Here is a 22878-nt window from a genome sequence, read left to right as displayed (position 1 = left end):
TGCCTACGACCTAAAGACTAGGTGGGAGCCGTTGCTGGGGGAGGTTGCAGATGAAGACTGGGGTGATATGTTACTATGTGCCAAATCTGCTTCCCCCAAAATGTCTGACCGGTTCACTCAAACCTGTATCCTTCATCGAGCTTATCTTACCCCTGTACGTCTGGCTCGTTTTTGCCCAAACCGGACGTCTCAGTGCCTTCAATGCTCACAGGAGACTGGCACATTCGACCACCTCTTATGGCAATATCCGCAAGTGCGCGGATACTGGGCACAGGTGGTTCAATTTCTCCACAATCGGATGGGTGCTCCTGTGTCTCTTGACCCCAGGATGTGCCTGTTGGGACTTTTTTCTGATGAGGATTTAGACAAGCACACAGTTAGATTTTTGCAAGAAACACTTTCTAGCCCGCAAACTCTTGGCTCGAGTGTGGATGCAGCAGACTGTACCTACTCTGGCGTTGTGGATCAAGGAAGTTAACGCTACCCTACCGTACAAGAAAATCATTTATGTCAATAGAGGGTGTCCTGGTAAATACAAAAAAGTTTGGGACAGGTGGTTGAACTCCTCCTATACTTGCAACTCCTAGCCCTCGGTGTATAGCTTCTATGGCAGCCGTGAGCTTTTGAGGTGATTTCAAAATTTGCTTCTGTATGTTGTACTTATATGTATGGTTGATTATCCTATGTCCATACGTGCCACTGCATGATGTTATTGCAGTAGAGCAAAATTCTTTTCAAATGCCTGTACTTTGTGTTGGATGTTTTCAGTACACGAATAAAGTTGTTTTGATTTAAAAAAAAAAAAAAAAAAAAAACTTGTGGACAGCCGCCCCAGAAGAGTTGAAGCTGTTATAGCTGCAAAGGGTGGGCCAACTCAATATTGAACCCTACGGACTAAGACTGGGATGTCATTAATATTCATGTGCGTCTAAAGGCAGGTGTCCCAATACTTTTGAATGTATAGTGTATAATTTAAAGCATTGCTAAAGTTTACATTTTTAATTTAAGCATGCTGCGATTTCAAGTTAGAAATGGTGCAGCCTTGCAAACCTGTGTTTCTTTTGGCTTTCTAAGTAGGATTCACGGCTGCTATGCAGGCATTGCAGCAGGACTTGTGATCACCGCTTGGCTTCATCTTTGCTGGCTGCACATCTACCCCTATGTTTGCATAAGAGGCAGAACAAATCAATGCACAAAATAAGTTCTCAAAGTTCTGCCATGTATTTTGCCTTTTTTAAGAGCAACTGCATTTCTAAAAAAAAAAAAAATTAACAAAGGGGCTTATAAAAGAGAAAGAGAGGAAGGATTTAGGTGTGAATACAACAGTCCTATTACTTATCCAGCCACTGGGCCAGGACAGAAGTAGTTCCTGAATACATCACTTTCTGGGTGGCAGCACCACCTCCTACCCGGAGAGATAGTGAAATAACACTCTGCAAGATGGCATATGGATAAACAAACATGAATAAAGCAAAAGGTAACACAGTAGCACAGATTTGAAGGAATTCATGCATGTACTAGTTTTAATGGGTTACTAAACCCAGGAGCCTGCAGTCACTATATCTGATCTCACACAGTACACAGAAGATGGAAATGCAATAGTTTTAGTAAAAAATAAACCGCTAAATACCTTTACTCATCAGCAATGTATAGCAGCCTTGCGACTTATTTCAGTGTCAGCAGAGCACTAGTTAAAGCCTGTGGGAGGAGTTTTCATACTGCACTGAGCTGTCCTATCCAGGGTTCATACACATTTTTACCAATAAAATTCCATGACTTTTCCATGACTTCAAGCAAATATTCATGACCTAATGTTTCATGAAATGTCTATGTATACATGTTAAATAAGAAGAAAATCCAAGTTACACCCAGCATATTTTTACTAAAATAAATGACAAGCTTTGTAGTGTACAGTAGAATATGAAACATTAGCTGAAACTGCGTTACCCCCATAGACTGTAAAAAAGGTTACCCCACGCAGAGAACGTCAAGTGACGGATCGCACAAAAGTTAACTATTGTAATTTAACCAATATCATCAACTATATTTGAATATACTGGAGAAAGAAAAAGATTTGATGGGCGCTCCTGCTTGGGGATAAAGCTTTAGTTCAGGCAGTCATGATGGATAAGGTGCAGCCAGACTGGTATGGATGGCACAGATGCACAAATGCGGCGCCTACATCGAGGGCAGCTCTTTGTTAGGCCGAAGCAACAGTCCCACAAACAGGCAACCGGTTGCAACCCCCCCCCCCCGCATCATCATGTTTGTGCAGCCCTCCAGTGAGGTACGCGCTTCACCGCTGCCTCAATCAGACTGAGTCCCCTGATTGGTTCTCTCCTAGTGTCATCTCCCAGCTGCTGGCCAGCCTCAGGGGCGGAAACACCGCGGACCCGGAAGGACGCCGAGCCTATAAAGATAGAGGCTTACACCTCCATGTAATTTCTTAATATGTGTCAATATAATTATTTACATCTGTTACACTGAGTGGTGCCTTGCTCTCAAATTTCCATGACTTTTCCAAAACTTTCTGGGTTTATTTTCCAAAACTTATCCAGGCCTGGAAATTACCATTGTAAAATTCCATAACTTTTCCAGGTTTTTCATGACCGTACGAACCCTGCCTATCAGAACACACGATCCTTGATCCTCTGTCTGCACAGTGCCGATTGGCCCTGTGCTGATCACATGCACTCTCCCAAGAGAAAAAAACAAAAAAAAAACAAACTCTAGCAACACACACCAAACTGAGCATGTGCAGCCTGACTCCAAAGGCTCGGTCTGTCTTAGAGGAGGATCTGTGCATACAGGATCAAACAGCCTTTTTATACAATGCAAAGGATTAACCCCTTAGGTTCCACAGTGAGTATAACAAAGCATGCTTTACTGCATATACAGACTGAATTTACTGTTTTGGGTTTAGTAACACTTTAAAGCGGTAGAATACTCCACTTTTTTATTTTTACCTACAAGTAAGCCTATAATAAGGGTTACCTGTAGGTAAGGGTAATATCTCTGAGATATTCACCCTGCATGCAGCCGCTGCCACCTGCGGCGCATGCACGCTCTGTAGGTCCGGTGTATCTTGCCGTACCTTCAGAGCTCCCTGCCGGAAAGTGAACTCCCACGCGCATGCATGTAAGTGACGTCATCACGGCTCTGACCACTCACAGCGGCGGAGCCGCCAAACCCGGAAGAGAAGCCGAGGGAACAGGTCAGCTCCCTCGGCGGTGTCTGGGCGACCGCATGAGGGCTTTGTTCTAAGGTATTTCATAATGTGCTAGTATGTGATGCATAGTAGCACATTATGCCTTTGTCCTGCAGTGTTTTTTTTGTCAGGGATACAACCGCTTTAATTTCAAAATTTTAGAGCATTTGCATTAGAAATACTTTAGTTCTGTTTTAAATGACAGCTGTGGTGACCAAGAGTTTAGCTTTAAAGCAAATTTAAACCCTCAAGTTTTTTAACCACTTGCTGACCAGGCCTGTCTCTGACACTTCTTGTTTACAAGTAAAAATCAGTATTTTTTGCTAGAAAATTTCTTTTAAGAACGCCAGTCACCACTAGGAAACAGAAAACTGTTTGCACAGGAGCTACGATGCAGTGAGCTTGGATAAAATGCAGACATGCTGCATTTTATCACAGCACACAAGAAGACACCACATGTCACTGTACAGCACCACAACACACTGCTGCTGTACAGCGACATGAATCAAGTGTCACTTTTGTGTACTTAAAAGTGGTTAAGAGTCGGTTCACATTGCAGCGAGCCGACTTGCCAGGGCGACCTCGGAGAGACCTGCACGGACTTCATATCATTGAAGTCAATGCAGGTCGCTCCGAGGTCGCCCCAAAGAAGCTCAGGACCCTTTTTCTAAGTCGGAGCGACTTGTGTCGCTCCTATTAGAACGGTTCCTGTGCTACTCTATGGCAGGCGACCCACGGCGACTTGTCAGGCGACCAGGTCGCCTGACAAGTCGCCCCAGTGTGAACGGGGTCTAAATCAACACAATAAAAACAACCCACCCCCTCTGTAACATAACGTTACAGTATCACACGAGTACACCCCTAACAGTTCTGTAAATATTTTATTATATCTTTTCATGTGAGAACACTTTAGAAATTACACTTTGCTACAATGTAAAATGGTGAGTGTACAGCTTGTATAAATTTGCTGTCCCCTCATAACTCAACACACAGCCATTAATGTCTAAACCACTGGCAACAAAAGTGAGTACACCCGTAAACGAAAATGTCCAAATTGGGCCCAAAGTGTCAATATTTTGTGTGGCCACCATTATTTTCCAGCACTGCCTTAACCCTCTTGGGCATGGAGTTCACCAGAGCTTTACAGGTTGCCACTGGAATCCTCTTCCACTCCTCCATGACTACATCACGGAGCTGGTGGATGTTAGTGACCTTGCGCTCCTCCACCTTCCGTTTGAGGATGCCCCAGAGATGCTCAATAGGGTTTAGGTCTGGAGACATGCTTGGCCAGTGCATCACCATTGCCCTCAGCTACTTTAGCAAGGCAGTGGTAGTCTTGGAAGTGTGTTTGGGGTCGTTATGTTGGAATACTGCCCTTCGGCCCAGTCTCTGAAGGGAGGGGATCATGCTCTGCTTCAGTATGTCACAGTATATGTTGGCATTCATGGTTCCCTCAATGAACTGTAGCTCCCCAGTGCAGGCAGCACTCATGCAGCCCCAGACCATGACACTCCCACCACCATGCTTGACTGTAGGCAAAACACTTGTCTTTGTACTCCTCACCTGGTTGCTGCCACACCTTGGCACCATCTGAACCAAATACGTTTATCTTCGTCTCATCAGACCACAGGACACGGTTCCAGTAATCCATGTCCTTAGTCTGCTTGCCTTTAGCAAACTGTTTGTGGGTTTTCTTGTGCATCATCTTTAGAAGAGGATTCCTTCTGGAACAGCAGCCATGCAGCTTAATTTGATGCAGTGTGCGACAGATGGTCTGAGCACTGACAGGCTGGCCCCCCCCCCCCCCTCTTAACCTCTGCAGCAATGCTGGCAGCACTCATACGTCTATTTCCCAAAGACAACCTCTGGATATGATGCTGAGCAACTGCATTCAACTTCTTTGGTCGACCATGGCGAGGCATGTTCTAAGTGGAACCTGTCCTGGTAAACCTCTGTATTGTCTTGGCCACCGCCCTGCAGCTCAGTTTCAGGGTCTTGGCAATCTTCTTATAGCCCAGGTCATCTTTATATAGAGCAAGAATTCTTTTTTCAAGATCCTCAGAGAGTTCTTCGCCATGAGGTCCCATGTTGAAAGAGCGATGGCACCAAATTTACCACACCTGCTCCCCATTCACACCAGAGATTTTGGAACACTAACGAGTCACATGACATCGGGAAGGTAAAATGGCTAATTGGGCCCAATTTGGACATTTTCACCTAGGGGTGTACTCACTTTTGTTGCCACCGGTTTAGACATTAATGGATGTGTATTGAGTTATCTTGAGGGGACAGCAAATTTACTGTTATACAAGCTGTACACTCAATACTTTACATTGTAGAAAAGTGTAATTTCTTCAGTGCGGTCACATAAAAAGATATAATAAAATATTTACAAAAATGTGAGGGGTGTGCTCACTTTTGTGAGATACTGCATGTGCCCGTGTCTGTATTATATAAAAAACATGCCGATCTGTACCTATATCAGAACATCTCCTGACGCTCACATCACTACTCAGCTCTCTCTTCTGCCCGGCTGACAGCTATAGCGGGTGGGGCCGAACACTCCCCGACGTCAGCCAGGGAGGAGAGAGAGCCAAGGAGTAACTTAAACGCCGGGAGATGCTCTGATTAAGGGACAGATCGGCATATTTTTAATGTAACAGACAGGTGGATCAGGGATTTTTTTCTTTTTTGCTGTTACAATGAAAATTATTTTAACAGCAACATTTTCAACCAGGAGCAGGCACATGCTGACCTGCCTCAGTATATGTACTAATTTAATAAAGTTCATACAAAAAAAAAAAGTGTGATGTGATCAAACGCCCCCATACCGCTGGCTCTACGCAGCTGGAAAAGAATGCTGCCCACACACTAAATCGCTGCAGTTTAGCGTGAGGGCAGTGTGAACTGGCCCTTAGTCACTTACTGAATAGTTACATTTATTACTGAATTAGGTTTTTAATCGTTGCCCATGTTAAAGTTTAAGCTGGTGCCATAACCGCAGGCCCAGGTTTCTTGTACCAAGATGGATCCTTTTTCTATGCATTCTATGGAGCCACCCGTGCATGTATGGACTAGTGTTGTCTCTCTCTCTCTCTCTACATTGTATGCATCAACAGAAACACACAGCCCCATAGCCTAGGATGGCAGAACACCCCCCCCCCCCCCCCGCTTCTCCTTTCCTTCCCTTTTCCAAGCTAACAGACTAACTGGAGACTGCACTGTCCACTAACTTTTCTGTGAAGAGTGGAAAATCAGAGAAGCATTAAGACAAAAGGGACCAGCAGCACTGAAACCTGTAAACTGCAAGTGCCAGGGTATGAATTTTAACAAATGATTTACTGGGGAATGTTGATTTCATTGTACTCAAAGAGTTAAAACTAAAAACCACAGAGGCCTTAATACTACTTTAAACTTTGAAACCACTAAAGTTACTCTTTGCGAACTTAAGTGTGAAAGGCAACATAAGTATTGCCAAGCCAACAGGCCTTATAGATTAAATGCTTCTCATGGGAGAATTATCTGCACAGCTGCAAAGTAAAAGGCAGTGAGAGGCTTATAGCAGTTCAGGAAAAAAATCCCCAGTGCTCGACTCCGCATACAAAATGAGGCACAACGTTTAAGGAGAGCTATTCCTCCTTTATAAGATGCTGCTGACAAAGGGGGGTAAAGCTCTCCTGAAAACCTCGTGTCTCATTCCGTATGCTGAATAATTCACCATGGATTTTGCTCTTCTAAACTGCAGTTAAGCTTCAATGCCTTTTGCTTGGGGATACATAGGATAGTCTTCGAAGCAAGTTAGCGTTGCTCTCTTAAGACGTGCCAATTATTTCTATTACTTTAAAGCCACCACAAACTCACACACTGGAAGATGGAAGTTAAGGTTGTAATTATCTTATAGAGCAACCTGGACAAAGACACCGTCATCAAACCAAACACAGAATGCTCTAAATATATTTTACATTCACTTAAGTACTTACAATATTAAGTCTGCTTAGAGCACAAGTGTCAAACACAAGGCCTGCAGGGCAAAATCCGGTCCACCGGGCCATTTTATAGGGTGACAATGAAAGTTATGGGGATCACAAATGTAACCCGCGTTTTGCGGTGGTTCGGGATCACGGGCAGAATCGTGGCAATTCGGCCCACAATCTCAAACTGCCATGGTGTGAACAGAGCCTAAGAATAGTGCACCAGTTCCAAATAGAATGTAAACCCAAATCCTCTGACTGCTTTGCTTCGCTCACAAAGCCTAAATGAATATGGAAGCTAAAAGTATATACAGTGCATGCAACTGTTGTAAACAATATCAGCAGCTGATTTAAAGAGTGAAATACAGATAAGTAATTGTTTGTATTGCTTCAATATTTGTCAGCAAAATCTTCATACAAAAATATGAAGATTTAATACCACCTTACACAGTGTATTCCATGCTTGGCTGTGAGAGAGACACAGACTGTCATTCGCAGACTTTCCTATTGTTTGTGTATTGGGAGGGAATGTGTATTGTGTTAAAGTTTACCTGCCTGTTCCATTGTTAAATGTTAATGGCCTCACATTGTTCTGTCCAGATGGCTAGATAATTAGTTTTGTTCCTGTATACACTTTCATCTGTATATGCTACTGTAATCAGAGGGGAGGGATTGTGTACATATTATGAGAGTGTAAAACTCTGTTCCTATTGGATTGTGAATGCCACGTCCAGTCTTCAACAAGGTCCACCTGGGCGGTAACCTTGTGGGTGAAAACTGTATACAAGTCTGTTTCTTGTTCAATAAAGTTCTTCTAGAGTTAGTTCACCCTCAATATAGAGTCCTGTCTCTTATTGGGGGAATATGCTGAAAGGGATTGCTATGGTCTTCCATACTCCCTTGGGTAATCACTAAGCTCCTGTAAGAGCTTGTTCTGCTGCACTCTTTGGGGAAAGAGGTTCAGCCACGGGAACCTGGAGCCTTGTTGTAGGTCCAGGGGGGGTAGGAGACGACGAGACCCTAACCAAGCTGCGGTTTGTGGGGTCTGAAGTAGTTACGGTGTCTGGTGGAGTGCTTGGAGCATCTGTCAACGGAGGTACCTGATCGGGGTGCTGGTTGATCCGTTACATGCAGCCTCTTCCGATCCTAACGTTTGTTACAGGTTAAGCTGGTGCCCTGATTGCTGCATAACATTTCCTGTCTTAATGTGGCTCCGGTCTTTAGCAGGGTCCTGTGGAGACACCCTTGCTAAACAAGTTTTAAGGTGCAAAGCACCAGTTCCCTGCGCTCAGAGAGGTGTAGCTTCTAGTCCACCTCATTAAGGTCTTTCCACTGTTTCTGGAGCTGTGGATGCGACAACCCAGGAAAAAATGCTGCGGCCTTGCTGCCCTTTACACGACCAGGGAAGTCTGGAAATACTGTAAACAACAAACAAACACAGGGGCGCACAGGCCTAGTGCATTATCCTTTGGTTGGTTTATTAAAAATAAGAAGATTAAAAATACTCACAAACGAGTTTCTTGGTTAAAAGCATATCATGTAAGGAACGCAGTCCTCAGTAGTATGATCCGAGGGTAAGTTATCCCTTGAGTTAGTAGTGGCTAACGCGTTTCGAGGGTTAGCCTCTTCCTCAGAGCCTCAGTGTCCTGTGGAGACACCCTTGCTGCATGCTCCTGGCCAGGACTAGAGCACTGTCTCCCTACTCTGCAAGTTTATACAAAAACACAGCACCAAAACCTAAAATGGTAAAACACTCAAACGCTCTACCCGCCTCCAAACGAATGGATGGCTGCTTGAGACTGCACTGTCCCTTTTGAAATAATGTGCTTGTGCTCCCCAACTGGAAGTTCAAAAAAAGCACTGAGAGAGCAGGAACAGGCTGCTTGGCAATTTCAAAATTAAGTAGTTAGGCAAAAATAATAATAGTTTACTAGGGAATATTCATTTTGTTGACCTTAATGTGTTTAAGGATAGATTCACCTTCTCCCTAAAATACACTAAGCTGTCTAGGGGACCCAGTGTGTTAAATGCTGTGAAGTTTTAAAATACTGTCATTTTGGATAAAGTAAGGTAGGGGTAATAATCCCTGTGAGGTTTTTATTTTTTGCCATCTGTGTCCTATTGAAAAAATTTCCTTCACTTCCTGTCCAATAACCAAAACAAGAATTGAGAGAAAATCACTGCAAATGAATTCCCGAGGACCCCCCAGGTCACCATTGCAGGATTTCCGCTCAATTACTTTTCTGGGGATAATCCAAAATTTGGGGTCTTTTTACTTTCAATCATAATGGCAAACAAGACAGTGTAAATCTCCCTAACGGGGGCACGGAAAGGAATAAATATGACAGGTGTTCTAATCCCTCTTCACTCTAACCATAACTAAAAAGGTTTTGCCTTTAGTTATTGGCTAGTTTACACTTGCTTCAAAATATAGCTTCAGACATGCTTTGGTAAAGCTCTCTGAATGCAAGTCAAAGCTCCGGTCACTAAAAAAAATGGTTAGCTTACAGTCCTGTTTACACCTTGCTTTTGCTTCAAAAATTATACCATGTGCCCTTTAGTGGTGCTTCAAAGCCCCCATAAAAGTCTATGAAAAAGCTTTCATGAAGCACCACCGAAGCATCAAACACAAATCTTTGATGATGCTTCAAGCAAGCTTTGTCATAAGACTTTTACTGAGGCTTTAAGGATGCTTTGAAGTATCACTAAAGCGACATGGGGTATCATTTTTGAAGCAAAGCAAAAGAAAGGTGTAAACAGGACTGTAAACTAACCATTTTATTTAGTGAAAGGGAATTTGACTAGCATTCAGAGAACTTTAACAAAGCATGTCTGAAGCCTTGCTTTGAAGCTAGTGTAAACTAGCCCTTACTGTCTTGTTTACACCTTGCTTTGGCTTAGCTTCAAAAATGATACCCCAAGTTGATTTAGAGGTGCTTGAAAGCGTCTTTAAAGCCTCCATAGAATTCTGTGACAAAGCTTGCTTGAAGCATCATGGAAACACCACCAAAAAAGCTGGTTGAAGTGGTAGGAGCTTTAATGTGTTTTGAAGCCGAAGAAAGTGTAAATGCGCTCTTAAAGAACACTTCTACTGCTAAGTTTTAGGGCTCATTTAAACTTGCTTTAAAACATGGCTTTGGACATGCTTTAAAGCTCTCTAATTGCCAGTCAAAGCACCTGTCACTAAATAAAATGGTTAGCTTTCAGTCTTGTTTACACCTTGCTTTTGCTTTGCTTCAAAAATTTTACCCCATGTCGCTTTAATAGTGCTTCAATGAGTCTTCAAAGCCTCCATAGAAGTCTATGACAAAGCTCACTTGAAGCACCTGCAGCTTTTGAGAGGCTTTAATTATGCTTTCGCTTTGCTTGGTTTTGAAGGTATTGCAGTTATCAGAATGCAAAGTGGTTGTAAACCTCAGATATGAAATATAAACAAAGCTTATCTCTCTATAGTGTGTACTTCTCTCAATTAAGAGCACTAAGTGTTATTTCTGTCCGCTGCTTCTTTCCTCTGCTTTCAGCCTAGATGATGTCTGAGGACGAAACAGGTCAGGTTTTCTCGCTATTCAAGCCATTGCATTCCATTATTCCATGTTGGATTTTGTTAAAGGTGCTTGTACCTTGGATGTGATGTGGTTTTAACTTTTAAATAAAACCCAAAGTTACAGTTTTACACTATGTGGAGGCTTCTTTTATCCTTATAGTCCAACGCATTGTATGATACAACCTTGTGAAAGGCGGTCCTTTCGTGAAGCTGATTGGAGACTTTCAGAGCTGCCTTCTAATCATCTTCTTTGGTTCCATTCAAGCGTTCTCCGAGTTCACATTCTCTGGTAAGCAGAATATCCCCTTTGGGTGGTGGACTGTCACATATTGGTGACTGAAGCACAGATGGTGGTATGATTAATTCTTATCACGGTTTACATCAGAAGCCTTTTTTTTTCTTCGTGGACTTTCACAGTTAGAACATGGACTCTTACCTTACCACTATTTTTACCATTGGCACATTTGCACTTTATAAGATATGCATTGTCTGGATATATTTATATCTACTGGTTTTATTGTTTAGTGCTGCACTTTCACGCTACATACAGAAGCTCACTAAAGTGAGTACACCCCTAACATTTTTGTAAATATTTTATTACATCTTTTCATGTGACAACACTGAAGAAATTACACTTTGCTACAATGTAAAGTAGTGAGTGTACAGCTTGTATAACAGTGTAAATTTGCTGTCCCCTCAAAATAACTCAACACACAGCCATTAATGTCTAAACCTCTGGCAACAAAAGTGAGTACACCTCTAAGTAAAAATGTCCAAATTGGGCCCAATTAGCCATTTTTCCTCCCCGGAGTCATGTGACTCGTTAATGTTACAAGGTCTCAGGTGTGAATGGGGAGCAGGTGTGTTAAATTTGGTGTTATCCCTCTCACTCGCTTATACTGGTCACTGGAAGTTCTACATGGCACCTCATGGCAAAGAACTCTGAGGATCTGAAAGAAAAAAGATTTGTTGCTCTACATAAAGATGGCCTAGGCTATAAGATGATTGCCTGAAACTGAGCTGCAGCATGGTTGCCAAGACCATACAGCGGTTTAACAGGGACCAGTTCCACTCAGAACAGGCCTCGCCTTGGTCGACCAAAGAAGTTGAGTGCACGTGCTCAGCGTCTGATCTAACATCCACCAGCTCCTTGATGTCGTCATGGAAGAGGACTCCAGCGGCAACCTGTGAAACTCTGATGGACTCCATGCCCAAGAGGGTTAAGGCAGTGCTGGATAATAATGGTGGCAGCAAAAAATTTACACTTTGGGCCCAATTTGGACATTTTCACTTAGCGGTGTACTCACTTTTGTTGCCAGTGGTTTAGACATTAATGGCTATGTGTTGAGTTATTTTGAGGGGACAGCAAATTTACACTGTTATACAAGCTGTACACTCACTACTTTACATTGTAGCAGAGTGTCATTTCTTCAGTGTTGTCACATGAAAAGATATAAAATATTTACAAAAATGTGAAGGATGTACTCACTTTTGTGAGACACTGTATATCATTGTAACGTTTTGTCCATTGTAGTGTGAACAGCTTTGTACATAATTAGAATAAACGTGTGGTATTCTTCTACATATGTGTCCCCAGGAAGACGCCATCAATGACGAAACGCATCGGGAAGGCGTGCTGATATCACCACGTGATACCCGGAAGTCGGGTGGCTGTGTTCCTCGTATCCTTCTGATTACAAGCGATGTTTGTTCTTTTTACATGTGAGTGTTTTACCGTTTACAATAAATGTTTGCCTATACATACTTCACCATGGCAGCTATTATTTTTTCATGATCATTGCTGGATTGTCCGGGCTCTCTATGTTGCGGTGTCTACTATCCTGCTGGTCTGAAGTGGAGTTGCCAAGGGTCCTGGTTGTATATCTCTGAGCCTTATATGCCTGAATACAGCCTTTATTTGGTAAGAGCAATAGCATGATTTTTGCACCTCATTACGGTGGAAGGATTAATTACTCATTTAGCGGTGGAGGATTCTGTCTCTGTGCACCGATCTACACAATGTTGGACTATTTATGGACTCCGTTTAATTCAATTTATTTACATTTTGGAGTCATATCTGTTTGCACGTTTATTTGATTATTAGCTTGACAGCTCATTTGTTATATTATTTGCATGAATATTTTTTGCACGATTAATAATTCATTAGCCTGATCGCTCATTTGCTATAATTTTTTGGGGTATCTGTTTTATTACGTGTATCATATAGCACAGCTTTATTTTTATTATATAAATCAGCATTAAATCACTGAAGTTTTCCAGACACCAAGAGAAAAATGGTGACAGTCGAAGGAACTGCAGCTGATTGACAACCTCAGCTCTGTTCCTGGGTGGTGTGTGTGCGGTCTCCTCCCTCCAACCAGCTTTTCTCACTGAACTCTGCAGAGTATAACTTCAGCTCCCTGCCCCTTTTTTTGAACTTTCAGACCAGCTTTATATTTCAGCACTTTGAATGGATGTTGGGGGAAAATGCTGCAGATAAACAGGTACAACTCACGCTGGGGGATTTGTTTAATCTCTGTGTATCACCTGAGGCCCGTCATTTCACTTTGTATAAGGGTTTACAAATCACTTTAAGATAAAAACATCTTGCCTTTAGAACCACTTAAACACATTTAATACATACTCATAATTCCTGCATTAGCCCAAAAGGGGCTTCCTACATTATCTGTAACTGAAATGAACATTGAAAAGCCAGCATGTACTACAACACCCATCTCCCATGCTCACAACACCTACCTCCATATAGGCCAGCTACCGAAGGTTCAGTGTGGAAGTGGGAAGCATTAGGATAGACTTGAGGCCCGCAGAAAGAATCTGTTAATTCAGGTGAGAATGGGAAAACAGTTAGATACAGGACAGTACAGAACACCTAATATTGTGCAGATAATGCTGTGAAGGAGGAGGGTAGGGGAGGTTGATATTGTACTTTGCTGCAATACATGCACATTCCTCAAGGTTTTCTCTCAAAGCAGAAAAATACATGTTGAGCTCCAGAAATCAAATGAGTTCCTAACTTCCTTCTGTGGACTTAATGTTGCCATTGCTGCAATAAAATCCCAAGCAGCATTGGTAGCCCTTGGCAAGTTCTCTTTTGCTGCACTACATAATTCAGCCAACCTTCATCCCCTCGGTCCTGTGCCCAGCTAAACCTGTCCCTAGATCTCCCTATCCCTTTCCACATCTATACAAATAAATCATTTTTCAACAAAAGAATTCTGCCTTTAGAGTCAGTCAACACACTGTAGGGAAAGGGCTCTTGGGAGATGTAGTTTAGTGGGTGTATCCAAATCAATAGGAACTCACCCAGGGTTGTCCTCCCTCCCCTGAGGAGCTGCTCCTGAAATCATTTTACAAGCCTGTCGAGTAATAAACTATTTTTTTGCTAGTAGAGATGCACCCAAACTTAATCGGCATCTTGCCGATAATGACACCGAAAAACGCATGCGATTTTACTGCAATTTCACCGTGCTTATGGTTTGTTTTTATAGGTCACGTGATCCAAAGACAGCATTTTAAAAAAAGCATAACAGGTGCATTATTGATGCGTTCTTGGTGCGTTTTCAATGCATTTCCACGGGGAGGTGACATTTTTTATTTTTTAACTGACCAAAAATGCAGCAAGCAAGATTAACACCACAACGGAAGCGAAACTGACCAGTGTGTCCAACAACATTATATATAAAAATATAAATCATTTTTAAAAACTGTCATTTTCGGGTTTTTGTTTTCCGGCCAAGTGCATCCTACATTTTCGGTTACGGCACCAAAATTTCCATTAGGTGCACCTCTACTTGCTAGAGAAAGAAAATAAGAGGGGGAAAAAAATGGGAAATGGACATCAAAAGGAAAACTTTGGGGGGGAATGGGATTTATGTCCTTACCGTAAAAGCCATTTCTCTGAGTTACTCGACGGGCACAGCGCTCCATAAATCATAACTACTGGGTTATATTGCCTCCTCCAGGAGTAGGACTAAGCAGAAAGAAAAAAAAAAAACACACCTGGCTATGCCCATCGGTCCTCCTCAGCTGGTATATAACCCCCTCTCTGATCTAGGTAATCAGTTTAGTAGCAAGCAGTATTCAAAGTATCAGAACTCCATAGAGGGGTGGGTGCTGTGTCTGTCGAACTCAGAAATGGATTTTACGATAAGTACAAAAATCCCATTTTCTCTTTCTTTCATCAACGGACACAGTGCCCCATAAATCATAACTACTGGGACTTCCAAAAGCAGTGCCAAAAGGAAAATGAGGGGTGGGGAAAATAACCCAAGGCTAAACATAAGTGCCCTTACCCAGGACACAGGAGCCCCGTCTGGGAAAAAAAAAAAAAAAAACTCTACAGCCAAAAGAAGCGTCCACAGATGCCAAAGTATCTACCTTATACAACTTTATGAAAGTGTGCACTGACGACCAAGTGGCTGCCTTGCAAACTTGCGATATTGAAGCCTGACAGAAAGACCCAAGAAGTACTCAGTGCTCGAGTAAAATGCACTGTGACAGGGAAAGGTGGAACCTGACCTTTCATGGAATAGGCCTGAGTCATCGTTTGTCTGATACATCTGCAGATGGTAGCTGAAGAAGCAGCACACCCTTTTCTTGGTCCGTCCGAAACCATGAAAAGCGATTCCGACTCCTGAAGAGGACTCAGTAGCTGCCAGATAAACCCGAATTGCACAAACCACATCCAAGGTATGCAAAGCAAGTGCCTTAGGATAAGCCGGCTTGGGACGCAAGGAAGGCAACACCCATGTCCTCATTCAAATGGAAGTCAGAGACAACTTTGGGCAGGAATGATGGACAGGAACGAAGAACCACTTTATCCCTATGGACCACCAAATAGGGACTGCAACAGGATAATTCCGTGCATTCCGATAACCTGCGGCCCAAGGTAATAGCAACCAAGAATGTCACCTTCTGGGATAACATAGCCAAGGGAATCTCCAGAATATTCTCAAATGGAGGTTTCTGGAGAACCAAAAGTAATAAATTTAAATCCAAAGGCAGCAAAAGAGACCGTACAGTTGAAGCCACATTTCGAACCCCCTGAATGAAGGTACGAGCTAAAGAGTGAGTGGCTAGGGGTCACTGAAAGAAGATTACAAGGGCAGATATCTGGCCTTTTATGGTACTCAAGGCCAACTTCTGATCAACGCCCTGTTGAAGAAATGTATGCTTTCCATGTATGATGGTATATCTTGCTGGAAGAAGACTTCGCCTTCACCATAGTAGGGATCACTGATCCAGACAGACCTCTATCCCTCAGTACCTGGCTTTCAATAGCTAAGCGATTAAAACCAGCGACTGTAAAGCTGGATGGTAGATCAGCCCTTGGGACAACTGGTCTTCTCTGAGAGGAAGCCCCCAAAGGACGTTTATGGCCACCAGACTGATTGGAAGATCCTCGCCCTTGATTCCTTATAGGAATTGTGGAAGCAGCCTGAGCCGAGGATGATACTGACCTTACCGTGGCCCTTGGATGCCTGCCTGAGGAACCTGTGATCTTGTCACGAACCTCGGTATCCTCCTGTGGATCCGAACCGGCTAAAGGAGCTGCATGTAGGACTGTGCAAACAGAACTGTCTTTAAGGTGGATAACACCAGACTCCGAACCTGTATGCAAAACGGGAGAGAAAACAATCTTTGTGACAGCAACTGGTGAATTACGACCTGTGGTTCCTGAAATTTTTCCAGAGGAAGGACCACCCTGGTCAGAATTAAAATTAGACCTGATAAATCAATTCCCTGGACAGGGATATGGGGGACCTTCGGTAGTTCAGACATCACCTGAACCTTTGCAGGATTTAAATCTGCATAACTCAGGACCTAAAAAATCTGAAGAACAAACTTTAGCCCCCTTTCTGGGTACCCCCACAAGAAACATTTCATAAAAAAGGTCCACAGGGCAGGAAAACAGCCAAGATGTCCCTACACCCCAATAATGGGTGAGGACAGACCTTCATGCTGAAGGGGTCTTGTTGTCTGCTGGTCCAGAGAAGCTGGCTCTAGGTTTACCAGACCAAGTTTGCTTGGAACCTCCCATGGAAGATTTAAAAGATCCATTTCCCTTATTCTCCGTCCCAGAAGCACAACATTTTCTATGGGATGAGGGGGGGTCCCCGTCTGCGACCCCCCCCCACCCCGTGATACCTTTAATGATGTCATCCAGGGTAGCCCCAAAAAGGCGATCGCCTAGAAAGGGCAGATCAATGAGCGCTTTCTTAGAGGCTTGGTCTGTGGGCCAATTCTTAAACCACAGCACCCGCCTAATCACCACTGCTGAAACAAAGTTTGGACAGCAAAGGAGCTGTATCCAAATCCAGGCACAAAACCTTGCCCCCCTCCCCAGGTAGGACACACTTTAGGGGAGACTCGGCTGCGCACTTAAGTGCATTATATTAGCCTCAGAACCTATGCAATTAATATACATGTCCTGGATTAAAAGGTACGAGGTGGCAACCCTACTGGGACTCCCCTCTGTGAGGCTATGTCACGGCTGACCTAGCACGTAGCTGCGGTCTGCACGCGCTCGCTGGCTGGGCTGGGGAGGGGAGGGGGGGGGGGAACCACTGGATCTAGATTATCCCGTCGCCCATTCCCTTCAGTTGATTGTAGATCTCCCAAGAGAAATACAAAAAAGATGCAAGGAAGGAGAAAATTGCTAGGACCAAAGATCCCAGCCAGAAGCCTAGGTCCTTACTCCTGGCTAGACAGAATAAAACTGATTACCTAGAGCAGAGAGTGGGGTTATATACCAAGCTGAGAACAGCCCATGGGGGTAGCCAGGTGTTTTTGTTCTACCTAGTCCTACTCCTGGAGGAGGCAATATAACCCAGTAGTTATGATTTATGGAGCTCTGTTTCCGTTGATGGCCGAAAGAGAAAAACCATCTAGAAAGAGGTTTGGTAATAAATTTAGGTCATGCCAGAGACTACTCTTTATAATTTCATTGACTAACCAGATTAGCACTTTACCCTACAACTGTGTCAGAAAAGTGTTTTAAAAGCACCAGAGACAAATGCTGGCATTAATAAGCACGCAATTAGCATTTTTTAAAATTACGTCAACCATGTCCTTAGAAAGGATTTTAAGATAATTCTTCTAAAACAAAAAAGGGCCATGATGCAAGGACGGAGGACAGGACCTCTTATTACTACCTCCCTCCTTTGTGGCTTACTGCTTGCAACAAAATTACAGGCGCACTATAACAAACATACAAATGTGTTCTAAGGCCTAAAGCCACACAAATACAATTTCACCAACATTACACAATGACTTATGACTTGACAAAAATCACAAAACTAAAAGGAAAACAACAAAGTGGAAAGAGGTACAAGTGTAAGGAAGATCTAATTTTTAATTATAGTACTTAAGACAGGTGCTGCCAAGGTGACCAATCAATTTTAAAAGACTTCAACGGAGCTCAAGGAGGGAACACAGACAGCTGAAATCTAACTGGCTGCTACAGGTTAACACCTCCACTTTGACAGAATGCCCCCTAAGGGTCACACCACACTGCGTCATAAGGAATATAAGGGAACAGTCTAAAATCCATATGGGTAGATGTACATTTTACTGAAAAAGTACTTTACCAATAAATATGTCATGGTTAGGAGTCTTAGCTGTGAAGCTGGCAGTGTCAGTGCTTATACCAGGTAGGTGGGCACCATCACTAGGTTTACTGAGGAAAGGATTAAGGTTTGAGATGGTCTCATCACCAGCTTCAGAAGAGAATGGATCTGCACTCCCCCATGGACAGGACAGCAGAGAGAGAAGAGCACACACAATACAGTTGGTTAGAAAAAGACATACAGGCTAATTGCATCTACAGGACAATTCAGTGAACAGAGTTAATCACCACACACAAAGGAAGATAGATGAGAAACACAGCTACAAAGAAGCATTACAGAGATTCAAAAAGAGCAAGATCGAAGACAGAGATAAACCGCTTATGTGCTTTGGACCCTGCTGTGAAACAGCTTAGAGTAAGGTTCACAATGCATGGAAGCACCTTGAGGGCGATGCGTTGCTTTTCCTATAGGTCTTCAAAGTTTGTAAACTGTGATCTTTATATTTAAAGTGACATTAAAATCTAGCTTAAATTGTTACTAAACCCAGATCCTACATTCACTATATCTGGTCTCCTACAGTACATAGAACATAGAAATGCAATTATTTTAGTAAATATAAACTGATAAATATCTTTTCTCATCAGCTGTATATAGCAACTAGAGCAATCTTGTGACTTGTATCATTGAGTGCCGATAGCTTGTAGGAGGAGTTTTCATTTCTCCCATGATTGTCCTATCAGGCTCCAAGACCCTTAATTCTCTGTCTGAACATGTCAGGACAGTGCCGATTGGCCATGTACTGATCACATGTACCCTCTCAAGAAAAAAAAAAATCCAAGATGTGACATCCCACCCACTGTTATTTTTTAGGTATTGGGCATGGAGGAGGAGGAAAGAGGGACTGGGCTGTCATTTAGGATCTGTATACACGCCCACATGTGTGATGTTAATACCATGTGACTTCAATAGCTCAGCTCAAACCAGTAAGTGTTCTCTGAGCTATAGAGACTAAACAGAGCATGTGCAGCTGAACTACACTTCCTGCGCTTATCTAGACTAGTCCAGAGTGAACTTGCAGGAGGGGGGGAGGATCTGTGCATAAAGGATCACACAGCCTTTTTTACAAAATGCAGAGGAATAATCACTTAAGTTACAGTTAGTATAACAAGCATGCTATTCTGCATCTATAGACCCATTTTACTGTTGTGGGTTTAGTAACCCTTTAAAAAAATGGTATTCAAGTATGGATTCTTAAAGTGTTACTAAACCCACAATAGTAAAATCAGTCTGTATATGCAGTAAAGCATGCTTGTTCTACTCACTGTGGAACCTAAGGGGTTAATCCTGCACATTGAGTAAAAAGGCTGTTTGATTTGGTCTTCTCTGATCCTCCCTTTTTACTGTCCCCCAATCCATTTCCTGATAGTACAGAGCCTTGGGGGCATTCTGCATATGCTCATTTTGGTATGCATTGCTAGAGAGTTTTTTTTTTTTTTTTCATCATGGTAGGGTGCATGTGATCGGCACAGGGCCAATCAGCGCTGCCTTGACAGAGGGCCAGGGGCCCTGCATCCTTATAGGACAGAAGAAAACTCCTGCTACAAGCTTTAACCAGACACCGATAGAAGTCACATGACTCCTATACACTGCTGATGAGAAAAGGTATTTAGCAGTTTATATTTACTAAAATAACTGCATTTCCATGTTGTGTGTACTGTGGGAGACCAGATATAGTGAATGCAGGTTCCTGGGCTTAGGAACACTAACTCAAAGTGCATTTTATTGCTCTCCGTCTCCTCCAAATCTATTGTTCCTCTAAAAAAAAAAAAAAAAGAAAACAAGAAACAAAAGTGGATATTGATTGAGAAAATGCGTAAAGGACTTTAAAATGCACACATATTAATGCCTTTTATATAAAAAAATGGATTTTTGTAAGATCTTACCGTAAAATCCTTTTCTCTTAAGCTCATTGACAGACGTAGTCTTCTTGATTCTCAAGAGCTGGGTTATGTTGTCTCCGCAGGAGTAGGACTAGGCAGAAAGACAAAACGTTCTGGCTCCACCTTAGGGGCAGTCCCTGAGGGTATATCCTCCCTCTCTCTGCAACAGGGAATCAGTTCTGTTTTAAAGCAGTACAGAGAATTTAACCCAACCCAACTCAATGATAGAGGGGCGGGTACTACGTCTGTCAATGAGCTTAAGAGAAAAGGATTTTACGGTAAGATCTTACAAAAATCCATTTTTCTCTATCGCTCATTGACAGACGTAGTCTTCTTGATTCTCAAGAGCTGGGACATCCAGAAGCAGTGCCACAAAATGAGGGGTGGGATTGACAGAATCAAAATCCAATCTAGAAGGCCCAACCGGAGCCAACCAGAAGTATCAAAGGACTCATCGAGTAAACAGATGAGACCTACCCCACAAATCCTCGAGGTAGACCAACAGTCTCCTCAAACAGTGGCCTGCAGGAACCTTGCAGCCAGAAGAGGCATCTGACGATGCCATCACATAAACCTTATACAATATTGTAAAGGTATGAACCAACTACTAAACAGTCGCCTTGAAAACCTGAACCACTGACGCCTGATGGCGGAAGGTCCAGGAAACTCTAAGCGCCCGAGTAGAATGCGCCTTAACAGGGAACGGGGGATCCCGACCCTTAGATAAAATAAGCCTATACCACCGTCTGTCTGATCCATCTAAAGATGGTCGCAGCAGAACAGGCAACCCCTTCTTAGGGCCATCCGTGATCACAAACAGTGAATCCGTCTTACAAATTGAATCCGTAGTATTCAAGTATATCCTGATCGCCCGAACTACATCCAAGGAATGCCATGCAAATTCTCGAGGATGATTGGGCTAAGGACATAGGAAGGACAATACACTGTCCTTATTCAATGAAACTTTGAAACCACCTTAGAAGGAAGGATGGATTCGGATGAAGAACAACCTTATCCCTATGAACCACCAGATCTGGGGAACAACAGTATAATGCAGCCAGTTCTGACGCCCTGCGTGCAGAAGTGATAGCCACCAAGAAGACCACCTTCTGGGATAAAGTAGGCAAGGGAATCTCCCTGATATTTTCAAAGGGAGGTGTCTGAAGAACCGACAGCACCAAATTAAGATCCCAGGATGGTAACGGCGCGTGCACTGGCAGAGCCAGGTGTCGCACCCCCTGGATGAAATTCCGCACCAAGGAATGAGTAGACAAAAGCTTCTGAAAGAAGATAGCAAATGCTGAAACCAGACCCTTGATAACACTCAAGGCCAGCTTCTGCTCAACTCCCTGTTGCAGAAAGCCAATATTCGGACTACCGAATAAAGATGTAGATGGAACCCAAGGGATTCACATCACACAATATAAGACTTCCATGTACGATGATAATCTTTCTGGAAGTCGCTTTCCTTGTTTTAACTAGAGTAGGAATAACTGAAGCTGACAATCCCTTGTCCTTCAGCACCTGGGTCTCAATAACCAGGCCGTTTAAAACCAGCGATCGTAAAGCAGGATGGAAGATCGGTCCCTGAGACAGTAGATCCTCCCTGAGAGGAAGTCTCCACGGGACGTCCGCCATCAGTCTGACCAAGTCGGCGTAACAAGCTCGACGAGGCCAGTCCGGAGCTGCCAGGATTACTGGAATTCCTTCCTCCTCTATCTTGCGAAGAAGTCTTGGCAGTAACCCAAGAGGAGGGAAGGCATACATTAGCTGGTATTGCCCCCACGGGGCGATCAGTGCGTCTGCGGTTTCTGCTAGAGGATCGCGGGAGCGAGCCACGAATCTCTGAACTTTCCTGTTGAATCGAGATGCCAACAGATCCATATCCGGGGTGCCCCATCGTAGGCACAACTGGTGGAAAACGTCTGGATGGAGGGACCATTCCCCCTGATCCAGAGTCTGACGGCTGAGATAATCTGCCTGCCAATTCTCCACCCCCGGAATGAACACCGCAGAGATTGCTGGAACAAATCGTTCCGCCCAGCGAAGAATGCAAGCCACTTCTTTGGCTGCTCGGACACTCTTGGTGCCCCCCTGGTGATTGACATAAGCCACGGCCGTGGCGTTGTCCGACTGGATCCGAACCGGGCTGCCCTGGAGCTGCTCGGTCCAGTGAATCAGACAAAGTCTGATCGCTCTCAGTTCCAATACATTTATCGGTAACCTGGATTCTTCCGGGGACCAAAGTCCCTGGACAGATAACTGACCGAGAATTCCTCCCCATCCGGATAGACTGGCATCCGTGGTCACTGTCGTCCAATATATTGGCAGAAATGAATTTCCCTGGCTGAGCATCGGAGACCGAAGCCACCAGACCAGAGACTCTCTGGTCTGTTTGCTCAATCGGATCTGATTGTCCAGGGATTCCGGATTCCGATTCCATCTGAGAGGAATCTCTTGCTGAAGAATTCGGGTATGGGACTGGGCAAATGGGACTGCTTCGAAGGAAGCCACCATCAACCCCAGACCCCTCATGCAATTCCGAAGGGAAGACCAGCTGTTGGTGGACTGCTGATTGAATCTTTCGGAGTTTCCCTACCGGAAGAAAAAACTCTTGTCCTGACTG

The 22878-nt window shown here is 43.6% G+C and overlaps 1 protein-coding gene across 9 annotated transcripts in view; it reads right to left on the bottom strand.

The window, feature by feature from the left end:
• Positions 1 to 22878, bottom strand: part of PICALM (phosphatidylinositol binding clathrin assembly protein) — a 227370-nt gene that overhangs the window by 73481 nt on the left and 131011 nt on the right. For 4 of the 9 annotated variants that reach the window (XM_082246083.1, XM_082246081.1, XM_082246082.1 and 1 more), the window contains exons 13-14: positions 18334 to 18480; positions 13481 to 13558 (exon numbers count right to left, since the gene is read on the bottom strand). The exons of 3 other annotated variants lie outside the window; for them this stretch is intronic. In XM_082246083.1, the coding sequence (XP_082102209.1) occupies positions 13481 to 13558; positions 18334 to 18480 (225 nt within the window). The remainder of the gene's footprint in view (positions 1 to 13480; positions 13559 to 18333; positions 18481 to 22878) is intronic. 2 more of the 9 variants (XM_082246085.1, XM_082246089.1) reach the window with 1 other exon arrangement.

Source organism: Pelophylax lessonae (assembly GCF_965119305.1).
Source record: "Pelophylax lessonae genome assembly, chromosome: 2".
In the NCBI taxonomy this organism is placed as follows: Eukaryota; Metazoa; Chordata; class Amphibia; order Anura; family Ranidae; genus Pelophylax; species Pelophylax lessonae.
Note: the sequence above shows the minus strand (reverse complement) of the source record. Positions and strands in the feature narration are given on the sequence as shown.